The 19,267-nt window shown below is 32.3% G+C and overlaps 3 protein-coding genes across 4 annotated transcripts; 2 read left to right on the top strand and 1 right to left on the bottom strand.

The window, feature by feature from the left end:
* Positions 1 to 947: 947 nt before the first annotated feature.
* On the bottom strand, positions 948 to 3,559 carry LOC111314301 (uncharacterized). Of its 2 annotated transcripts, none has more exons than XM_022915509.2 (5): positions 3,460 to 3,559; positions 2,428 to 3,283; positions 2,181 to 2,339; positions 1,778 to 2,032; positions 948 to 1,204 (listed from the first exon to the last, which is right to left on the bottom strand). In XM_022915509.2, exons 2-4 carry the CDS (start codon positions 3,259 to 3,261, stop codon positions 1,793 to 1,795), a joined length of 1,233 nt encoding a protein of 410 aa, XP_022771244.2. In that variant the 5' UTR covers positions 3,262 to 3,283; positions 3,460 to 3,559; the 3' UTR covers positions 948 to 1,204; positions 1,778 to 1,792. The 2 variants fall into 2 exon arrangements, with proteins under 2 accessions (XP_022771244.2, XP_089622258.1); XM_089766132.1 differs by lacking the exon at positions 948 to 1,204 and adding an exon at positions 1,424 to 1,592.
* A 2,836-nt stretch (positions 3,560 to 6,395) lies between these two features.
* Positions 6,396 to 8,604, top strand: LOC111318032 (short-chain dehydrogenase/reductase 2-like). The gene is made up of 4 exons (XM_022920648.2): positions 6,396 to 6,863; positions 7,158 to 7,416; positions 7,506 to 7,700; positions 7,876 to 8,604. The coding sequence occupies exons 1-4, from the start codon at positions 6,769 to 6,771 to the stop codon at positions 8,269 to 8,271; spliced, it is 945 nt and encodes a 314-aa protein (XP_022776383.1). The 5' UTR covers positions 6,396 to 6,768; the 3' UTR covers positions 8,272 to 8,604.
* Positions 8,605 to 14,611: 6,007 nt separating this feature from the next.
* On the top strand, positions 14,612 to 19,221 carry LOC111314266 (chromophore lyase CRL, chloroplastic-like). The gene is made up of 10 exons (XM_089765239.1): positions 14,612 to 14,779; positions 16,290 to 16,321; positions 17,088 to 17,141; positions 17,294 to 17,354; positions 17,452 to 17,476; positions 17,647 to 17,711; positions 17,959 to 18,052; positions 18,394 to 18,497; positions 18,665 to 18,757; positions 18,855 to 19,221. Exons 1-10 carry the CDS (start codon positions 14,612 to 14,614, stop codon positions 18,993 to 18,995), a joined length of 837 nt encoding a protein of 278 aa, XP_089621365.1. The 3' UTR covers positions 18,996 to 19,221.
* The last annotated feature ends 46 nt before the right edge of the window (positions 19,222 to 19,267 follow it).

The raw sequence follows: 19,267 nt of genomic DNA, 5'->3' as shown, positions 1-19,267 counted from the left end.
GAAAGAGGACAAGGATGAAGGGTTGTCTTTGATTGGAGAGGAGGGGGTCAAAAGGAAGGAAATTTAGTCAAAATTCCAAAGGAACAGACTTACTACATCAAAAAATGAGATAAATTCAAAGCTTTTTAAACGAGTTTTAATTTGGGTTTTGTCTTCTTTTTCCTAAAATCAAAACCAACCAAGGAAACAACATTACTGCAGATTGAAAGAAGGAAAACGGGCGGTTCCAAGCAATGAAAGAGAGAAAGAGTGATTACAAATTGGAAAAATACACGTGCAAGATAATTGAAGGTAGAAGCTGAGTGTGGCTCCAGACCAGATATTGAGTTAACACGTCTTGGCCCCAAAGCTCTACACCTTCCAAATTCCCTTTCTTTTTGTGGGCTTTGAGAGGCAGCCAAGTCAGAATCAGGGACAGGCAGAGATTTTTCTGGGGTCTGGGTTTTTTTCTTTTAACTTATAACTTTCCTTTCCTTTCCTTTCCTTTCCTCTCCTCCTCTGCCTACCACAGCTACAGGGGTTCAAGGTAGAAGAGGCTACTAGAGAAAACAATATCATCCTTTCAACCGTTATGTTAGTAATCTTTATTTTTTTTTCGCCTTATTTTGACCGGGGTCGGACCATCTGTCCGGAACACAGTTGTGCTAATGTGATTCTTTGGGAATTTTACTTTCTTTACCCTCCACTTTTTTTCAATCCTTTTCTTATAACTTTGCATATATATAATGCCTTCAGTTGGAGTAAATTTCAAGTAAGCTTGTTAAATGTATTCCCAATTGTTTGGATTTACTTCCTTTTTATGTAAAAACCTTTGGTTTATATCAATGAATAATCAGCCAAATGATTTTGGAATCGACTGATTCGAATTTGAAGTTTAATTGTAACTCCATTTGTCTAGGCTTAGATGTCGCAAGATTTGCATATGGAGAAGCAGAACTGCGAAAAGATGAGCCAATGCCAAATCCAATTTAGACCACTCAAACGCCTTACACATAACATGTAAGTGATGTTAAATGGACTCGGATATTCAAAGCTTCAAATTATTACAGAGAGTTGCTTTATTCATGCCTATATATCTCTCATTTGACAACAAAATTAATGGAATTTATTGATGCAATACATGCTACAGTGTCACAAGAACATCTTCACATCACAATTGCTACCGCGGCCCAAAGGATAGTTAAAATATAAGAATGTCCTGTGTCTGCATCAGATCAGAGTTTCATAAAAATATCAGAGGTTTAATCTAAATTGTTAATAATCAAGAAGCCTTATTGCAACAAAGCCGCAGTGAGTTAACTATTCTTTAGCCTTTTAATAAAAAAAAAAAAAATTATTTAAGCATTAATCCGATTTGGTCAGCACCGATCAATTGTTTTTTTTTTCTTTTCAAAAAAAATTTAGGAGCATGGGAGGTTACCTGTCTCCAAAGGTGGATAAATTATTAATCTAATTGAGATTTACAGATCTATTAAATTTTTATCTTTGAATTTTTCAAACTTACAAATCGTTTACCAAAAAAAAAAACCATCGAAGGATTAGCACCCAGGTTTCCACCTTTACCACTTCTGCCAACCCATGCTAGCCAGCACCTATCAATAGTTTGGTTTATGTAAATAACGATCTTAAATGCTCTATTATAGTCATCTCTCTTAAAAGAAAGCTAGCAGAAATTTCTTTTATCTCCTACAATTACGAATTTGCTTAAGAACACTAGTCTGGTAAGATTAATGATTTTTCTTCATCAATCTTTATCATTTGAGAATTAGAAACTTACTTGAACAAAAGTGTGCTAGGTGCGAATTGGCTTGGGCAATTGTTCGGCAACCAAAATGTAGAATAGCCCCATGACTCCTGTATGATATCTGAAACTACTGTAATTAGATTCCAGAATCAGAGTCTCCCCCTTAGATATCTTGACAGTTCCTGGTTGAGGATAGCAGGTGGACATTCCTACAACATAACCAGCTTCATTTCCTGCTTCATGCCCCTTCCCATAAGTCGGTATTGAAGAACAAAGTAGTTGGCCATCCTGAATTCACCACATGCAAGCAGGCAAAGCTCATCATCATAAGAAGACATCATATTACTTGAGTTCACAAAATGATCACATTAAACATCTAAATTTTTTTAGCAATGGCACAAAAGTACTGTCAAGTAGAAACAAGACATTTAAGTACCTCTCTATAGAGAGCAGAACCAGAGCCCCCTGCATGCTGGTGTGCAACACCATAAATGACATAACCACCAAATGGCATGTCAAGGCTTATCCTTTTGGTGTCAAGGCACCCATCCCCAGCCAATCCAGTAGCATGGCAAGATTCAACGTCATATTCCGCCTGCATCAAAGATGTTCAGTGACTTGATACTTCAAAAGAAATTTTATTTGACAAAAAAATTGTTGCAGCACCTAAACAGTTCATCTACCTTGCAAGAGTGCTCTGCATTAATCCCTGTTGAATTAGCAGACCTTTTCCAACCATCGGCGACGTCAAATATATAAATTTTAACGGGCACAACAGAGCTATCCATATCGACCCACTTCACAGTGTATCGAAGGTAAAGGGTTCTTCTGATGCCCTTAAACCCTTGTTTCAACCTGCATTGTGTACGATCATAGCAACATAACAAACCCCCTTTGTAGTCTGGGCTCAAAGGGTTTCCAGATTGATCCTTTGTAACATTATACAGATCACACCTGCATTCGGTACATCCCCATCTATCTTCCACACCCCTTGTATCAATTGCATGAATGTTAAACATCCATCTCTCCTCAAACCCAGAAGGAACGTCAGCAGGATTACCAACTTCTATTCCATATGGATCGGGAATATGAGTTGCGGTTTTTCGTGTCTCAGACCCAAGGCCGAAGAACTGATCAAGAGCACCATCCTGACAAATCCCACTATTTCTCCCAGAAATAAAATCTGACATGTTAGGTGTTTTATTTTCATTAGACTTAAGGTCATAGTATCTTAGAACAACCCAATGATGGAGATAAGTCTCATGAAGGGGAACAGGATTCCCTGCCTCATCAATCAGTTCTGCATTGAAACTTTTCAAGGCAATATGACCTTTTGGAAATTCAAGATTGTAATATAATCTATTTTCCACTGATCCTGGTCCCAGCACAAACTTAGGTGATAGAAAAACAGCAGTTTTTATCTTATTTTCATGTCTCCGAAAGGCTTGTGAATGTGGTAAGCTTAGTGTCACCAAAATTCCAACCAAAAGTAACCGCCATGGATTGGAGCTTGTCATTTTAGAAAACTGCAAGTGCAATCTGGGGAAGGAAAAACACAGACGGGCAATAATCAATTCCACAGGAAAATACAATCCAATTAAAAGGAAACTGAAATTTGGATAGGATTACCAAAGATAAAGAAAATTAAAGCTGCTATCTTTGACATAGAACTGGAAAAGAAAAGGAAAGAAAAAACAAGGAAAACATCAACGTACCGGTACGTTCTGAGATTACTTCTTCACACCCTTCAACCACTGCTGTGCTGTGTAAGCCACTCGTGTTGAACGTTCCCAGTTCTGATTGGAGAAATCGAGACTTTTAGTTGAATATATATACATACATAAGATTCAAAAAACAGGGAAGCGTACAGAATTTTGCTTAGGTTACTTCGTCACGCCCGTCAGCCACTCGTATTGAACGTTCCAAGTTTTGGATGGACAAATTTTCCACACTGATAGAGTTGAATATACGTTCATAGGATAAGAGCATTGCTCAACTGATTTATGCCATAGACGAAAAGTGTAACGAATATGAAACTGCATGGGAATTTTGTCGTAATAAGGGTAATAAACAAATGATGCAAAAAGCATAAGCCATGACGCCAAGTTTGAGAGCTGCTTTGAATGGTCATCACCTAATTAACGAGACTTCGATGCTAAGCAACGCCGCCATCCATGGTGGACTATTAACAAGGCAAAAGCGTCTGCAGACTCGTGTTTTTTTTTGTTTGATAATGACATCAATAACGATCCCGGTGGATTTTGTCGCTGTCCCACGAAATTTCATTTAAAAAGTCAAAATACCGTTTTGATCACGTGGGTCGAAAAGTAAAAAAAAAAAATACTAAAAACAAGTATGATAAGTCAAAGCCATAATCTAGACTTTGAACATGTGCCGTTTCCGCACATTGTTTTCTTCGGAGGCGATGGTAATAACTATCTAGCATGTTTACAACGCTTGAATGCAAATATTTATAAATTTTTTGTTTGAATTGAAATGTAAAATAATAGTTTGTTCAAACTATCACATGCTTCTTTCTCTTTTGAAAAGCTTCCTCTGACTTCATCTTTCCTCTTCCATCAAAGTTTTCTTTTGAGTTTTAATTAATAACCCACTTTCATCTGTTTTTTTTTAACCGAACCTCTCACGGAAATCCGAAAAACTCCTCTAAAAGTCTCAAAAGTTTCACTAATCTTATCTATTTTTAGTGTTCTTAGATTTTTTTAGATTCCAAAAAAAAAAAAATTGAAAATTGCAGATCTTTTTTCTTTTTATAAAATCTTAGATTTAAAGGTTTTTTTTTATTTTTTTTTATAATGGCTTGTATTGGTCTGTGGATGTTATTTTTTAGGAGAAAATTGTTTCAAAAAATAAAATTTCAAAATTTATGATTTTTTAAACAATTTTTGTTATTTGCGATGGATTTTTTAGTTGATTTTTATTTAATATATTTTTTCAATTGATTTTTGTTTTATCTGTATTTTGATAGTTTTGATTATTTGATTATGGCTAATCTTAGGGTTTTTGAGTTCTATAATTTTACAAAATTTTAACGATTTTACCATTATATCCGACGGTTCTTTCTTCATTTGTTGTAGACAGGGGATCAAATAATAATTTTTAGTTATATTTGATACACATAAAATAAAATAATATAATATTATGAATAAAATTATATTAAATAATATTATTTTATTTTATGCTTGATATATATAAAGATTATGATATAATAATTTATTCATTCATCAAAATGATATATTTTTAAATTTTATATAGTTTAAATTATTAATATAATTTTTTAAAATATAATTGGATATGTAAATTTAATTTTATGGATTAAAAATAATCTATTTTACTTAAGAAGGATTGAATAATCTTATATCAAGAAGATATTAATCTCTTTTACAATCTCTATCTCTCGTATACAAATCAAATATAATATATGATAATTATTATTTTATCTTATTAATAATTTTATACATCAAACATGATCTAAGATCTTGCTTGATGCATAAGATTATGATAAGATAAGATAATATAATATTATGAATAAGATTAAATTAAATAATGATATTTTATTTTATATTTGATGTATATAAGGATTAAAATAAAATAATTTATTTGTTGGTTAAAATTATTATTATTTAAAATTTATATTATTTAAATTATTAATGTAATTTTTAAAAATATAATAGGACATATAAATTTAATTTTATAGATTAAAAATATTTTTTTTAAAATGATAAAATTATCTTATCAACATAAAATATCTAATCATTTTAATAATCTAATTATTTTATTTAAATACATAATAAATATATAATAAAATAATTAATATCTTTTTTTAATTAATTTTACGTGTCAAACGTAATCTTAAGATATTGGATCAGTCTCCATACGTAAGCTTTTAGGGATACTTTTTATGCAGTAAGTATAGACAAGCCTAGGTACACTTGAATATCTATGTTGGACCGTCTCTGTCTTATGCTTTTGGGCCTATGGTTGCCAATTGAGCTGATTGGAGGTTGGAACCATCGCCATTAGAAGCTTTTGATCCCTTTCTTCATTTCCTATGCTGATAGGTGACTTCAAGGTCCAATCTCCAACAACATAACCAATTGCCTGATTCATTTTGCAGGCTGTACTTTTAGGCCAATTCTGGATAGAATCCAATGACCAAAAAAAAAAAAAAAAAGACCAAATGAAGGAGTTTTTTTTTTATTTAAAATAAAAAATTCAAGAATAAACAAATTATTTCATCTCTTAAATTAAAGTAAAACATATCATATCTAATAATTTAAGAAAATGGTTAGAGATTGTATATTATAAATAATTTTAACAAACGATCGATTGAATTAAACTCAAAATTTTTACATAAAAAAAGATAATTTTTTTTAATTGAATCAACCACTTATTAATAAAATTAATTAAAGTTGTAATACAATGGAAGTATCTTTCATTATCCTACACCGTCCATCCAATTATAATAATTTTATTAAAGAATTTTACTATCATTTTTAAATAAATTGTGATGAGTGGTAAATTTAGTACATTCTACTACAAATTCAAATATTTTTGAGTAAAAAAGGCAGATAATTTATGCTTACATTACAGAAATACCCCAACAATTAAGGGTGAGTTCTTTTTATGTAGGTCAAAAGTATTCTCAATGAATTTTTGTATAAAATTAACTAAATTAGAGAATAATTATATAATTAAAAACAGAATTTATAGGCCATAATTCAGAGAATGGAAATTAGGGGTGCAAAAATATTTAGCAACGGTATCTAACTTTTTAAAGGCATAAAAATTGGAAAGTTGACCTAAAAATATGCTTCAAACGTTTGACCAATTGCTCCAAAGTTTAGGGAGATTGACAGCAAAGCAGGTGTTGCAACCAGGTTTCACCCCATGTCTTGTCTTTGTTATGTCTCAGATACATTCATAGATTTACTTCTTGTTTCTTCTTTTGTGTCTTCCTGAAAATAGTCCCAAAACCTGAAAGAAAAACCAAGCACTAGGAGATGACAGGAAAAAAGGAAAAATCCAAGGAGAGAAAGGAAAAGAGACTCCAAGAGATTTCTCTTCTCAGGACCATTCCTTATTCTGATCATCAGAGGTACTCTCTTTTTTTTTTTTCTTTCCCTTGGAAAATTTCATTTTTGTTTTCCTTTGATTTTGGTAATACCCAGATTGGTATATCAACAGATATTGCTCTTCCTCACTCCTTAGCATTGCAGTTATTATTATTACAACAAATTTGATGCAGTTTGCTTGGTGATCTTCTGTAAAGGAATTTCTTTTTATGATCATCATTTTTCAGTGTTTGATTATTCCTTGGAAGTTGGATAGATTTGACAATCTATATAAAAAAATCTTGCAAATTATTTACTTTTTGGTTTCCTTGTTCTAGGTGGTGGTCAGAAGAAACTATTGCTGTAGTAACTGGTGCTAATAGAGGAATCGGGTTTGAGATTGCAAGACAACTTGCTGGGCATGGATTGACAGTAATACTAACATCAAGGGACACTAGCGTCGGCATTGAAGCAGCCAAGGTCTTACAAGAAGGGGGTTTCAATGTGGATGTCCATCAGCTCGATGTCTTGGATCATGAATCAATTTCAGCGTTTATTGAATGGATAAAAGAAAAATATGGTGGCATTGATATTCTGGTAAACGATAAAAATCCATTGTTCTTTTTTCCACTCATTTTAGGAACTCAGCTTGGTGTCAGCTTTTCATGCAAACTTACATTTTGCAGGTAAATAACGCAGGTGTTAACTACAATCTTGGGTCTGAAAATTCGGTGGAATTCGCTAGGCAGGTTGTTGATACCAATTATTATGGCACCAAACGTATGATTAAAGCAATGATACCATTGATGAGACCTTCTGCTGCTGGTGCTCGTATCGTTAATGTGAGCTCACGGCTAGGTAAACTAAATGGCCGGCGCAATGTAAGTAAATTATTCTCCTCCCTTTCATCCACAGACTAAACTCTCATTTTTCTTTTTGATATTAATGGTTTGTACAACAGATTGCTGAAGGTCATCTACTGTTGTAAATTGCTTTTTATGTTCACAAAATATTCTTTTTCTCGAATTCAAACTAAATTTAGGTTGTTTCTGACAGAGAATTGAAGATGAAACTTTGAGAAAAGAACTAAACGGTTTGGACACTCTCTCTGAGGAATTGATTGATAGGACACTGTCTACTTTCCTACAACAAGTTGAAGATGGCACTTGGGAATTAGGTGGATGGCCTAAGGCTTTCACTGACTACTCAGTATCTAAACTTGCTGTTAATGCTTACACTAGGGTGGTGGCAAAGGAACTCTCTGATCGGCCAGAAGGTGAAAAGATATATATCAACTGTTACTGCCCAGGATGGGTGAAGACTGCAATGACAGGTTGGGCAGGCAGTATTTCAGCTGAAGATGCGGCTGACACTGGAGTCTGGCTTGCCCTCCTTCCAGACGAGGCAGTAACAGGAAAATTTTTTGCGGAGAGACGGGAAGTGAACTTCTGAGGCAACGAAGCTATTATTGCAGGGTTCAGGAATCCATTCTATTCTTGAAGATTTCAGGCGTAAAACAGCTGAAACCAACTTGTTTGGGATGGTTTATCTGCCCTGCATTAGCTACTGAAGGATGAGAGCCAGCACCTGTCATTTATCGAAATGGAATCTGAAAATACGCATGGTGCTATCTGTTTATACGTACACTTAACAGAGAGTAAACAGTACTTCAAATTCTATGATAATCTTCCCACCAATTCTGCTGTACTTTAAAGCTCATCAAATATTTTTGTGTTTTGGGTTCTTTTGTATTTCATCTTTCAAAATGAAGACTTTTTTTATATTTGATGTTCTTTTATCTTTTAAAGCTTGTTTACTCATCATTCCTTTCTATAATATAAGAATAAAAAAACTGGAAACAAAAAACAATAAAATAAATCTTCTTCTTGACTTGAAAGCAAATTTTAGTTGAAAAACTCTAAGCTCGAAAAGTAAATTGAGTTTGTAATCCGATCAAAACGCAAATTAATCATGAAAGCCAACATCCTTTGCTGGAGATTGCGATAGAAGTTTCCCTTTCCATGAAAAATTCATAGACTTTACTACCCTATTTAAGAACAAAGAAAAAGAAAATATGAACAGCCATTAATCCAACTATACAAGTATAGTAGTACAATTTTCTTACAGGAAACGCTGAAGATGGACCGTGAACAAATAGATGGAGTGACGTGGCAAACACTGACAACACCAGTACTACCCGACAGCCGAAACACCAAACCTCCGGCTTCTATTCAAAAAAGTATCGACTATCGATCCATCCTTCGTTATCACAAAATTTTAATCTTTGTTGTCCCTTTTTTTCTGGAAAAAAAACGGATATTTGATGTTGCACCTGAAGCAATAATCATAATAATATAAAAGTAATATATCATAATAAATTTATAATAATAAATAATATCAATAATAAAAAAAATAAAAAAATAAAACATATCAAGATTTACGTGAAAAATCTTTTAATAAATAGAAAAAAATTACGAATCATCAAAAAAATTTTCACTATCAAATAATATATATAATGTTCTTCTCTAGTTAAAACTAGAGCTAATCGACAACAAGAGAAAGACAATTGAAGAAATCTCATCAAATAGATTACTCAATAAATACATCTTGAATTTATTCCTGAAGAGCTTTAAACTCGATCTTCACCATTTAGAATGTAAAACTCTGAATCATAAACTTGTTAACAAAGTTTCAGCTCAATCAGATCACGAATCAACTTCTGTTCAATCAACTCTCTCTTCTTCTTTTTCTTTCTACTTTTCTTGGCTTTTCTTATTTCTCTTACACTACCTTAAAACAGTCACACCTCTTTTTACTAAGTAGTTAGAGCACTGTGTAAAAAGAAAGACCAATGCCTATAGTCTTTGATTGGTCCAAAACCAATTACATAGGATTGAACCCCATTTTCCTAATAATCTTCTCCTTTAATCCCATTAGGAGGAGATTCATCACTATAGCAGTTTCATTTGAAACTTACCTTAGTCAAGGAACTCATTCCGACTAAGTTACTGCAGAGCTCAAGCTTCTCATTGAGAAGTATTTTAGTTAATATATCTGCTACATTCTCATTAGTATAGACTTTTTTTCACAACATTTGTTGTTCTTCAATCGTAACCAGTGATATCTAACATCAATGTGTTTTGTTTTAGCATGGTACATAACATTTTTACTCAAATCTAAAGCACTCTGATTATCACAAAACACCACATACTCTTTCTGATTCAATCTCAATTGAAAAAGAAAATATTTCATCTAAAGTATTTATTTACCTGCTTCAATTGCTACAATATATTCAGCATTTGTAGTTGACAAAATAACACATTTCTGTAATTTAGACTACCAAGACATGGTTTTTCCTACAAAAGTAAACAAATACCCTAAAGTAGATTTTTTACCATTAAAATTGATTGTCATGTCAGCATTAGAAAACCCTTCTAGAACTGATTGTGAAACTTCATAACTCAAGCACATTTATGAGATGCCCCTCAAATGTCTGAAAATCCATTTCACTACTTTTCAATGAATCTTTCTCATATTAGAAAAAAATTTACTCACTACACCAACTGCATGAGCAATGTCAGGTCATTTGCAAACCATAAGATATATTAAAGAACCAACTGCAAGAGAATAAGAAATATTAGATATAGCTAGTTGCTCTTTCTTAGACACTAGACAAGATTTCTTACTCAGATAAAAATGATTGACAAGTGGATTGCTAACTGATTTAGCATGTTGCATGTTGAATCTACTAAATACCCGTTTAACATATTTTTCTTATGACAACCATAGCTTTTCAGCTCTCCTGTCTCAGATAATATCCATACCAAGAATCTGCTTTACTGGATCTAAATCTTTCATGTCAAAAGATTTAGACAATTGTTCTTTCAACCTGCAAATCATACCAGCATCTTGTCCCACAATTAACATATCATTAACATATAATAAGAGAATAATGAAGTTACTATCAAAAAAATTTTTGACATACACACAAGGATCCGCTGTCATTTTTTTATAACTATGACTCATCATAAAAGAATCAAACTTCTTATACCATTATCGCGAAGTTTGTTTCAAGTCATACAAGTTTTTTTTCAATTTGTAAACTAAGTACTCTTTTTCTTTCACTTTAAAATCCTCAGACTAATTCATATAAATATCTTCTTACAAATCATTATACAATAATGTAATTTTAACATAAATTTGCTCAAGCTCAAGATTCAAACTACCTATTAATCCCAACACCACTCGAATGAAACTCATCTTCACAATCGAAGCAAAGATCTCATCAAAATTGATGCTTGGTTTCTGAGAAAAACTTATTACCACCAAACGAGTTTTGTACCTCACTAGTTTGTCACCATCATTTTTTAACTTGAACAAACATTTATTCTTCAAGAGCCTCTTCTCTTTTGAAAATTTAACAAGATCATAAGTACCATTTTTTCATAATGACTATATTTTTTCTTTCATTACTTTTAATTAGTGCTCTCTATCCGGAGTAGTCTGCATATCTTGGAAGCTCTCTGACTCTCTTTTACTGGTAACTAAAATAAAATATAAACTTGAATATCTGGTAGATGGCTTGTGCTCTATAGTACATCTCCTAGGCTGAAACTCTACATCACTTGATGTCGAAGGTAGCTCTCCATACTCAAAACTCTCAGGTAGAGAAGATTGCTCCCATTACTTAAAACTAATAACATTTGGCTTATCACTGACTGTGGCTGGCTCATTCATATCCTCAAGTTTTTTTTTTCTCATTTTCACCATTTTGTGGCTCTTTTCAGTAGAACCTCTATCGGTGTTGACACATCACACTCAACAATAACTCGTGTCGTGTAGCTTTTTTATTATAGTTTTTTTTCATGAAAGATTACATCTCTACTTCTGAGTGTCTTTCTTTTCATTGGATCTCATACCCTGTAGCTAAATTTCTTATCACTATATCTTACAAACACACATTATGTAGCTTTATTATCAAGTTTTGACCTATGTTCTTTCGGCATATGTATGAATGTTTTATACAAAAAAATTTTTAAATGAAAGTATGAATGATCTTTCCCTGTCCATACTTTTTTTAAAATGTCAAAGCCCAAAAGAATTGATGGTGATTTGTTAAGCAAATAACAAGCTGTATTGACTGTTTCACCCCAAAATGGCTTTGGTAATTTTGTCATTCTCAGCATACATTTAACTTTTTTCACAATGATACGATTCATCCTTTCAGCTACACCATTATGCTGCGATATTTCAGATTCTGTCATCTCATACCTAATCACATGTTTTGAACAATACTCTTCAAAGTCTTTAAATGTGTATTTCCTACCATTATCAGTTCGAATACACTTCAAGGATAACCCTGTCATCATTTTCACCATAGCATAAAATTTTTAAAAATGTTACAGTACCTGATTTTTGTATTTCAACATATACACTCAAATTTTACGTGAAGCATCATCAATAAAAGTAATAAAATATCTACTATCACCTAATGACTTAACCTTAATGGGACCACATACGTCAGAATAAATCAATTCCAATATATTTTTTTCTTTGAAAACTCTTACGAAAAGAAACCTTATGATACTTATTAAATAAATAATAATCACATGAATCAAAAGACATACCTTTGGTTAAGGGAATGAGAGACTGTCTTGTCAAAACCTATAACCTCTTTTTGCTCATATACCTCAACCTCTTATGCTATAAGTTTGTTGAAGCATCATCCTCAATGGTATTTACCTGGTTACCGTTCAATTGCATCCATGTCTTATATATTGTGCAACATAGTTTTTCTCTTGTAACTATCATAGATCTTTTGAGAAGCTTCCAACGCCCATTCTTTTATCAACTCTCATATTTTTTTTTATCAAAGACATCAATAACAAGCAAATTCATTCTCATATCCAGAATATGTCTGACATCTCTAAAGTCAACATGCAGCCTATACTAGTTTGTACAATAATATCACCAATCTCAATAATCTGTGACATACTCTTGTTTCTTATCTTGGTGCAACCAAAGTCTCTTGCTTTGTAAGTTGTAAACAACTCTCTCTTAGAAATATAATGATATACCGCTCTTATGTCAACTATCCACTCAATACTGGGATCACCAACATACTTACAATCATCATGTGTACAAATCAAAGTAATTGAATCACTATATGAATTCACTGTTACAACATTGCCATCATTCGAACTCTTGACTTTCTCATCTTTTCGTCCTTACTTTAAGATTTTACAATGTCGTTTTATATGACCTACTTTATCACAATGGAAACACTTCACTTTATCTCTGAACTTGGATCTATGTTTAGACTTATTACGATTTTTTTAGTTTTGATCTTTGTCGATGTTTCTACCCCTGTTCTCTATGACAATAGCTTGATTTTCAGGGTCTACATCTTTTCGCTTTGCTTCTTCATTAAGCATAATGCCTTTTACCATCTCCAATATTACCTTATAATTAGGAGCTAAATTAAGAACAGTCACAACTAGAGTATTCCAGTTGTCTGACAATAAATCCAAAAAAAATAACACTTTTATTTCATCATCCATCTTAAGCTCTATAGTAGTCATCAGATTAAATATATCTTGAAAATCATTCAAATGTTCTGTAATCGATCATCCATCCATGTATTGTAAAATTGTAAGCTTTTTAACAAGCATAACTTTATTCATACTTATTTTTCTCTTATACAATGCTGTCAATTTTTTTCTACTTCTTGTACTACATGATGAAATATGCTGATATCAATCTATTTTTTGATTATAGCCAACGTCTTTCTACCTAATTTCTTTCAACTTTTATCTTTCATATCTGATAGTTTAATCGAATCATCTAATACCGACTCATACAAATCTTTACAGTATAGATGATTCTTCATCATAGGCTTCCAAATCAAATAATTTGATGCTGTTAATTTTATCATGGAACCTGTATCGCCCTCTATAATCTCAAACAGAATTTACTTCTATCCTTGGTTGTTTTTGTATCGATGTCTCAAAATAACTCTTGCTCTGATATTACTTGTTGGACCTGAAGCAATAATCACAACAATACAGAAGCAATATATCGTAATAAATCCACAGTAATAGATAATAATCAATAATAAAAAATACAGTAAAAATAAAGCATTCTAAGATTTACGTAAAAAATTCTTCAGTGTAGAGAAAAAAATTACAGACCATCAAAAAAATTTCTACTATCAAATAATGAATAAATAATGTTCCTTTTTAGCTAAAACTAAAGCTAATCAATAACTAGAGAGAGATAATTAGAGAAATCTCATCAAATAAGTGACTCAACAAATACACCTTGAATTTATTCTTAAAAAACTTCAAACCCGATCTTCACCGTTCAAAATATAAAACTCTAAATCATAAATTCACTAACAACGTTTCAGCTCAATCAGACCATAAATCAATTTTTGTTCAATCAACTCTCTTTTTTTTTCTTTTTTTTTCTTCTTTCTCTTACCACATCTTAAAATAGTTTCACCTTTTTTATTAAATAGCTAGAATATTATATAAAAAAATTACATTATCTTAAAATAGCCTCACTTCTTTTTATTAAATAGTTAAGATATAGTAAAAAAAAAATCAAGACCCATAACCTTTTATTAGTTCAAAATCAATTACTTGAAATTATTCCCCGTTTTCCCATGACTTGGGAACAGCAATCAATCAACAGTCCAGACATCACAAAAAAGGCTCCTTCTTTGATAAGGACACAAGAAGGTGGAGTCAAAAAAAGATGATGGGTGTTTGGATGAGGTGAGAAGATTGGGATGGGAAGGGGTTCGGAGTCAAAGTTGAACGGATGGAGCCGAGCTCAAGGTTTGGTAATGAAGACTCTAGTGCTAATTGGAGGTGCCATTTTGATCAAGAGATTCACCAAATCTACCACTCACTGGTATCACACTAGAATCGTTGTTCGTTCCCTTAGCGACGAAAAGGTACTTCATTTCATTCTTCTGATTTTTATTTTTTTTTTGGCTTTTCATTTCATTTTTCGTTATTGATGGTACTTCTTGAGAGAGCATGTCATGCCCGGAGATCAAGATGTAACACGGTCATATTACTTTGAAAAAAATCTCAAAGTAATACAAAGCCTTCTTTCTTAAACATTCTAAAATTCTTCAATAAAATAATATACCAAGTAAAATTTATATATTTAATCCAACTGATGATACATCTTTATATGTGCAAATCAAACCATATAAAATACAAAACTGCCTCTTAAAATCTCATTGGCCAATATATTTTCTGACGATTAAGTAATCTTACCCATTTCATCTTTTAGCTTCACACAAGATAATCAAACTTATCACTTAGTCATCTGTAAAGAAAAAGTAAAAGGGAAATGAACAAACCACAGCTCAGTAAGTATAGGCTCACACACCTTACCAGATCAAGCATCGTTTTCTTACACATCATATAGATCATTCAAAACATTCATCAAATCATAATATCAAAACATTTCAAGATCATCGTTTTGTCAAATATTTCATAAATTCATAAATCAATGTCAAAATATGTCACTTCATAAATCATTACAAAATATGCTATTGTTCAAATATCATAACATACCAAATCATGGATCAATCATTAAAAATCGTCGCAAATCATCATTATCATTCAAATCGTTAGCTACGGTCACTGCTATAACCCATGACATTGACCGTATCGATAATTTCATTATCATAATCATTGCTAACTATTATAACCCGTTAGCCAGGGCTTACGCTAACTACTATTACCCGTTAGCCAGGGTCGTATGATCATGTCTTTGTTAACTACTATTACCCATTAGCCAGGGTCGTAGAACTAGTTCTGGTGTCGATGATCCCACTTCCCAGGAATGTAAAAACGTAGCCATCATAAAATCATTCTTTAAACATAAATCATTTTCTCATTTTATTCATAAGCATGGTCCATCATTTATATAGAGAAACACAAAATAATCATATGTTTGATCCTATTTTCATACATAAAAAATAATAAAATAAAATATTCATTCATTTAGAAACATACATATATACATAGATTCGAAAACAAACAAAGTGTGTGAGATTCTACTTACCTCCATTCGATTCCACCACTTATTTTTTTTCCTCCAAAATAATTAATGGCCTATCCAAGATTATTTCAACAGATCAAAATTTAATCAACCATTTTTGAGACCATTTATACAAAAATCAACTAAGTTACACAAAGGGTTAACTTAACTGATTAATATTGGTAGCCTGACCTCTTTTCATTAAAACAGTCATATCTCAACATATCTAAATAAGAATTATGATCTCTTTAATGCGTTAGAAACTAGACTTGATAAGCTTTCTAACCATATATGTCACACCTCGTAATTCCTTGTAGATTAATTATAACAATTTTTGAAATCCACATCATATACTGCTGCCAAGCAGCCTGTATACCTTTTAATAAAAACTATATATTTATTCACAGAAAACTCCAAATTCAATTCCGCTTATTTCATTGTAAAGTAGACTCAATAAGCTTTCCAAACATATATGGCATAATCTGTAAATCATTTAATACAAATTAAGAAGAATTTCGTAATTCAACCCTGATACTGTTGTTTTACAGCTTGCCTATCCTTAAGTTAAAATTAGAAAAACCCTTCATAGAAAACTCGGATTTGACTTTCGTTTGTTTCATTAGAAACTAGATTCAACATGCTTTCCAATGATATATAATAATCACAGCAATAATCTATCCATTAATACAAAATTCTATTTTAATTCATTATTACAAATCATAACATCTCATCCAAAAATAGAATTTTTCCTTCAATCTTTAAAAACTCAAATCCTTACTTTCAGCCTTCAAACTCCATTCAATAATCATCAATAAATCTTAAGAACATGAAATAAACAAAGCTCAATAATTCACCCAAATAGATCATGAAGATTAATGAAAGATTTCATAATTTTTCTTGGTTTTGCTCTCAAAACTTTAACTCCAAATAATAACAATCAACTTGATATTTCTTTTCAAATAAAAAAAGGCATGTACTCACCTTTAAGGGATTAACTTGATAGTAGTCTCTGATTGTGAATCTCCAACTTGATTTTTTATATTCTCTAACCCTAAAGAAGAAGAAAAAGAACTCTATTTCCTTTCTGTTTCACGATAAGTATATTTTTTTTCATTTAATACTTCAGCTTTTTTTTTTCTTTTACTAAATAATGTCTTAATAAACTTATGAGCTTTAGTATTAAACTAACCCAATTATTATTTGAGCTGGGGTATTACAGAGCAAGCCTCTAGAGATCCAGATAATTACTTAAACATCAGGTACTATTTGCTTATTCCTTTACTTATTTGTTGAGCTTGATATTACTCAAAGCATTCATCTTTAGTTTATATTGTGATTTATGTTGTTTCCAGTAATGGGTATCAGGCTGATGCTTTATATACAGTTATATTTAAGAATTTTATCATTGCAGAACACTTACTTGTCCAGCAGCTGAGAGGGTGGATGGTTCAAAGGTTTTATATTTCGAACAGGTTGGTTCAACTCACTGCCCAGTTAATCTTTCTGTCTCCAAAATTTCAGTTAATATGCATCAATTTACTGGTTTTCACTTGGCTATGCATTTTGAAGGACTCCTCAGAAACCCTTTCGGCAGGTAAGCTATATTGCGAAGAGCTTTGCTGATCGGACAACCTATGACAACTGAAGTTTTAATGAATAATGGACAAACCATAAGTTAAACTCTGTGCTTTTATTCTTTGTGTTTTCCTTTGATCTTTTAGCTATTATTTTGTGGAACACCTTTACCTCATACAGTTCTGACAGTTTTTTGGTTGCAGAGGTTTTTCATGGTGAAGCCTTGCCCAAAAGATCTGAAATGTGATGTTGAGGTTTGTTTCTGATCTGATTTACGATAAGAGATTACCCTGCTGTTGAATTATGTTGTGTTTAGGATTTAAAAAGAGAAAATGAAGCATGCTAGGAAACAATCTCACTTATGTTTGAGGGGTTATGTATTCTGAAACCAAGTATCCTTTATGTTGAGATTTCACATATTTCTTTGATCACCTATTGCCTTCATATGATGCTTTGGTGCTTGCTGGCATTCAGATTTCTAACTTGTATCTTATGGCATAGGTAAGTTCCTATGCAATTAGAGATGTGGAGGAGTACAAGAATTTATGTGATCGCCCAAGGGATCAATGCCCACTACCTGAAGAAGTTATTGGTGTAAGCCTTTTCACATTATTCTCTTTTTGTCCATGCATGCATGAGATAATTTCTTTGATTTTTCTTTGCATTTTGCAGATATTCTCAGTTTTCGGCTTGAATGTTGCTAATGCTAGCTGTTTCTATCATGTCATAGCTTATATATTATGCTTAGCATCTTTTTTGTTTTTAATCATGAAACAAGTTTTCTTTTCTTTTGCTTTTTAAAGCCAGAAAGTGGTGGATAATCATAAGTAATTTGGCAATAAGAATTCTGCTGCACAAATTTGAGGTGAAGGCCTAGATTTGGCCATTTGGGCAATGATAATTTTGCATTTTGTTAAATAATATTGTACGGACAAGATATTGCAGAACATCTAACAACTATATATCTCAAACCCTGTGGAAGGGGGAAACACTGTTTATATGAAGGTTCAACTCCACCCGGTGGATTCCCGAATTCATGGGTATATTCCTCTCCCTGTCAATCATTTTGTCATTACCTTAATTTACTTTATTGCCAACCTTCCAAGGTCAGGATCAGGATATTGACATGATCCAGTTTGCATCAGTCCAGTGTATGGTTATTTAACGAGTAGCTATTACTATTTTTTTTTCTTTGCTGTTCTGCCAGAATGGAGCAACATACTGTACTTCAGAACTTTCAATTTTGAAGAATAATGAGATACATACCTGGGATAGGGGCTATGATGATGATGGAAATCAGGTCATTTTTGACAGTCTTGGTTTTCATTTCACCTTATTTTGCATGAGAATGATGCGAAAGCCTCTATTAAATGTGCTTTCTTTTATGTTTTTTAAAGGTTTGGGGAGTGAAGGAAGGTCCTTATGAGTTCAAATCTGCACCTGCCTCTTGTTTCAATGGCATGTTTTCGCCTCTAAATTTTCCCCCATCACAACCCATGGAGAAAATTATAGAGGGTTCATTTGTCTTGCAAGAATGATTGACTGTTACATATACTTTTTATAAGCTGTAAATTTTTTAACTCCTTCAAATAAGCTCGAGTGAAGCTCCCTGGCTGTACTGTTGGTTACTATATTTTGCCAATTTTTTTTTTGTCTAGCAATTATAGATACAATGCTGTACACAAGAAAGATTATGCAGTACACATTGAAACCTAAGGCAAGGCACATGAATATGGCATTGCAGGATTCAGGAGTTAAATTTAACGTGTGTGAAGAGTTGCAAGTTGGAAAGTGATGGCAAGAAGTAACC

This window comes from Durio zibethinus, chromosome 9, assembly GCF_047325235.1.
Source record: "Durio zibethinus cultivar Kanyao isolate XHJ-2024 chromosome 9, ASM4732523v1, whole genome shotgun sequence".
NCBI classification, from domain to species: Eukaryota; Viridiplantae; Streptophyta; class Magnoliopsida; order Malvales; family Malvaceae; genus Durio; species Durio zibethinus.
This window is presented reverse-complemented; position numbering and strand designations above follow the sequence as displayed.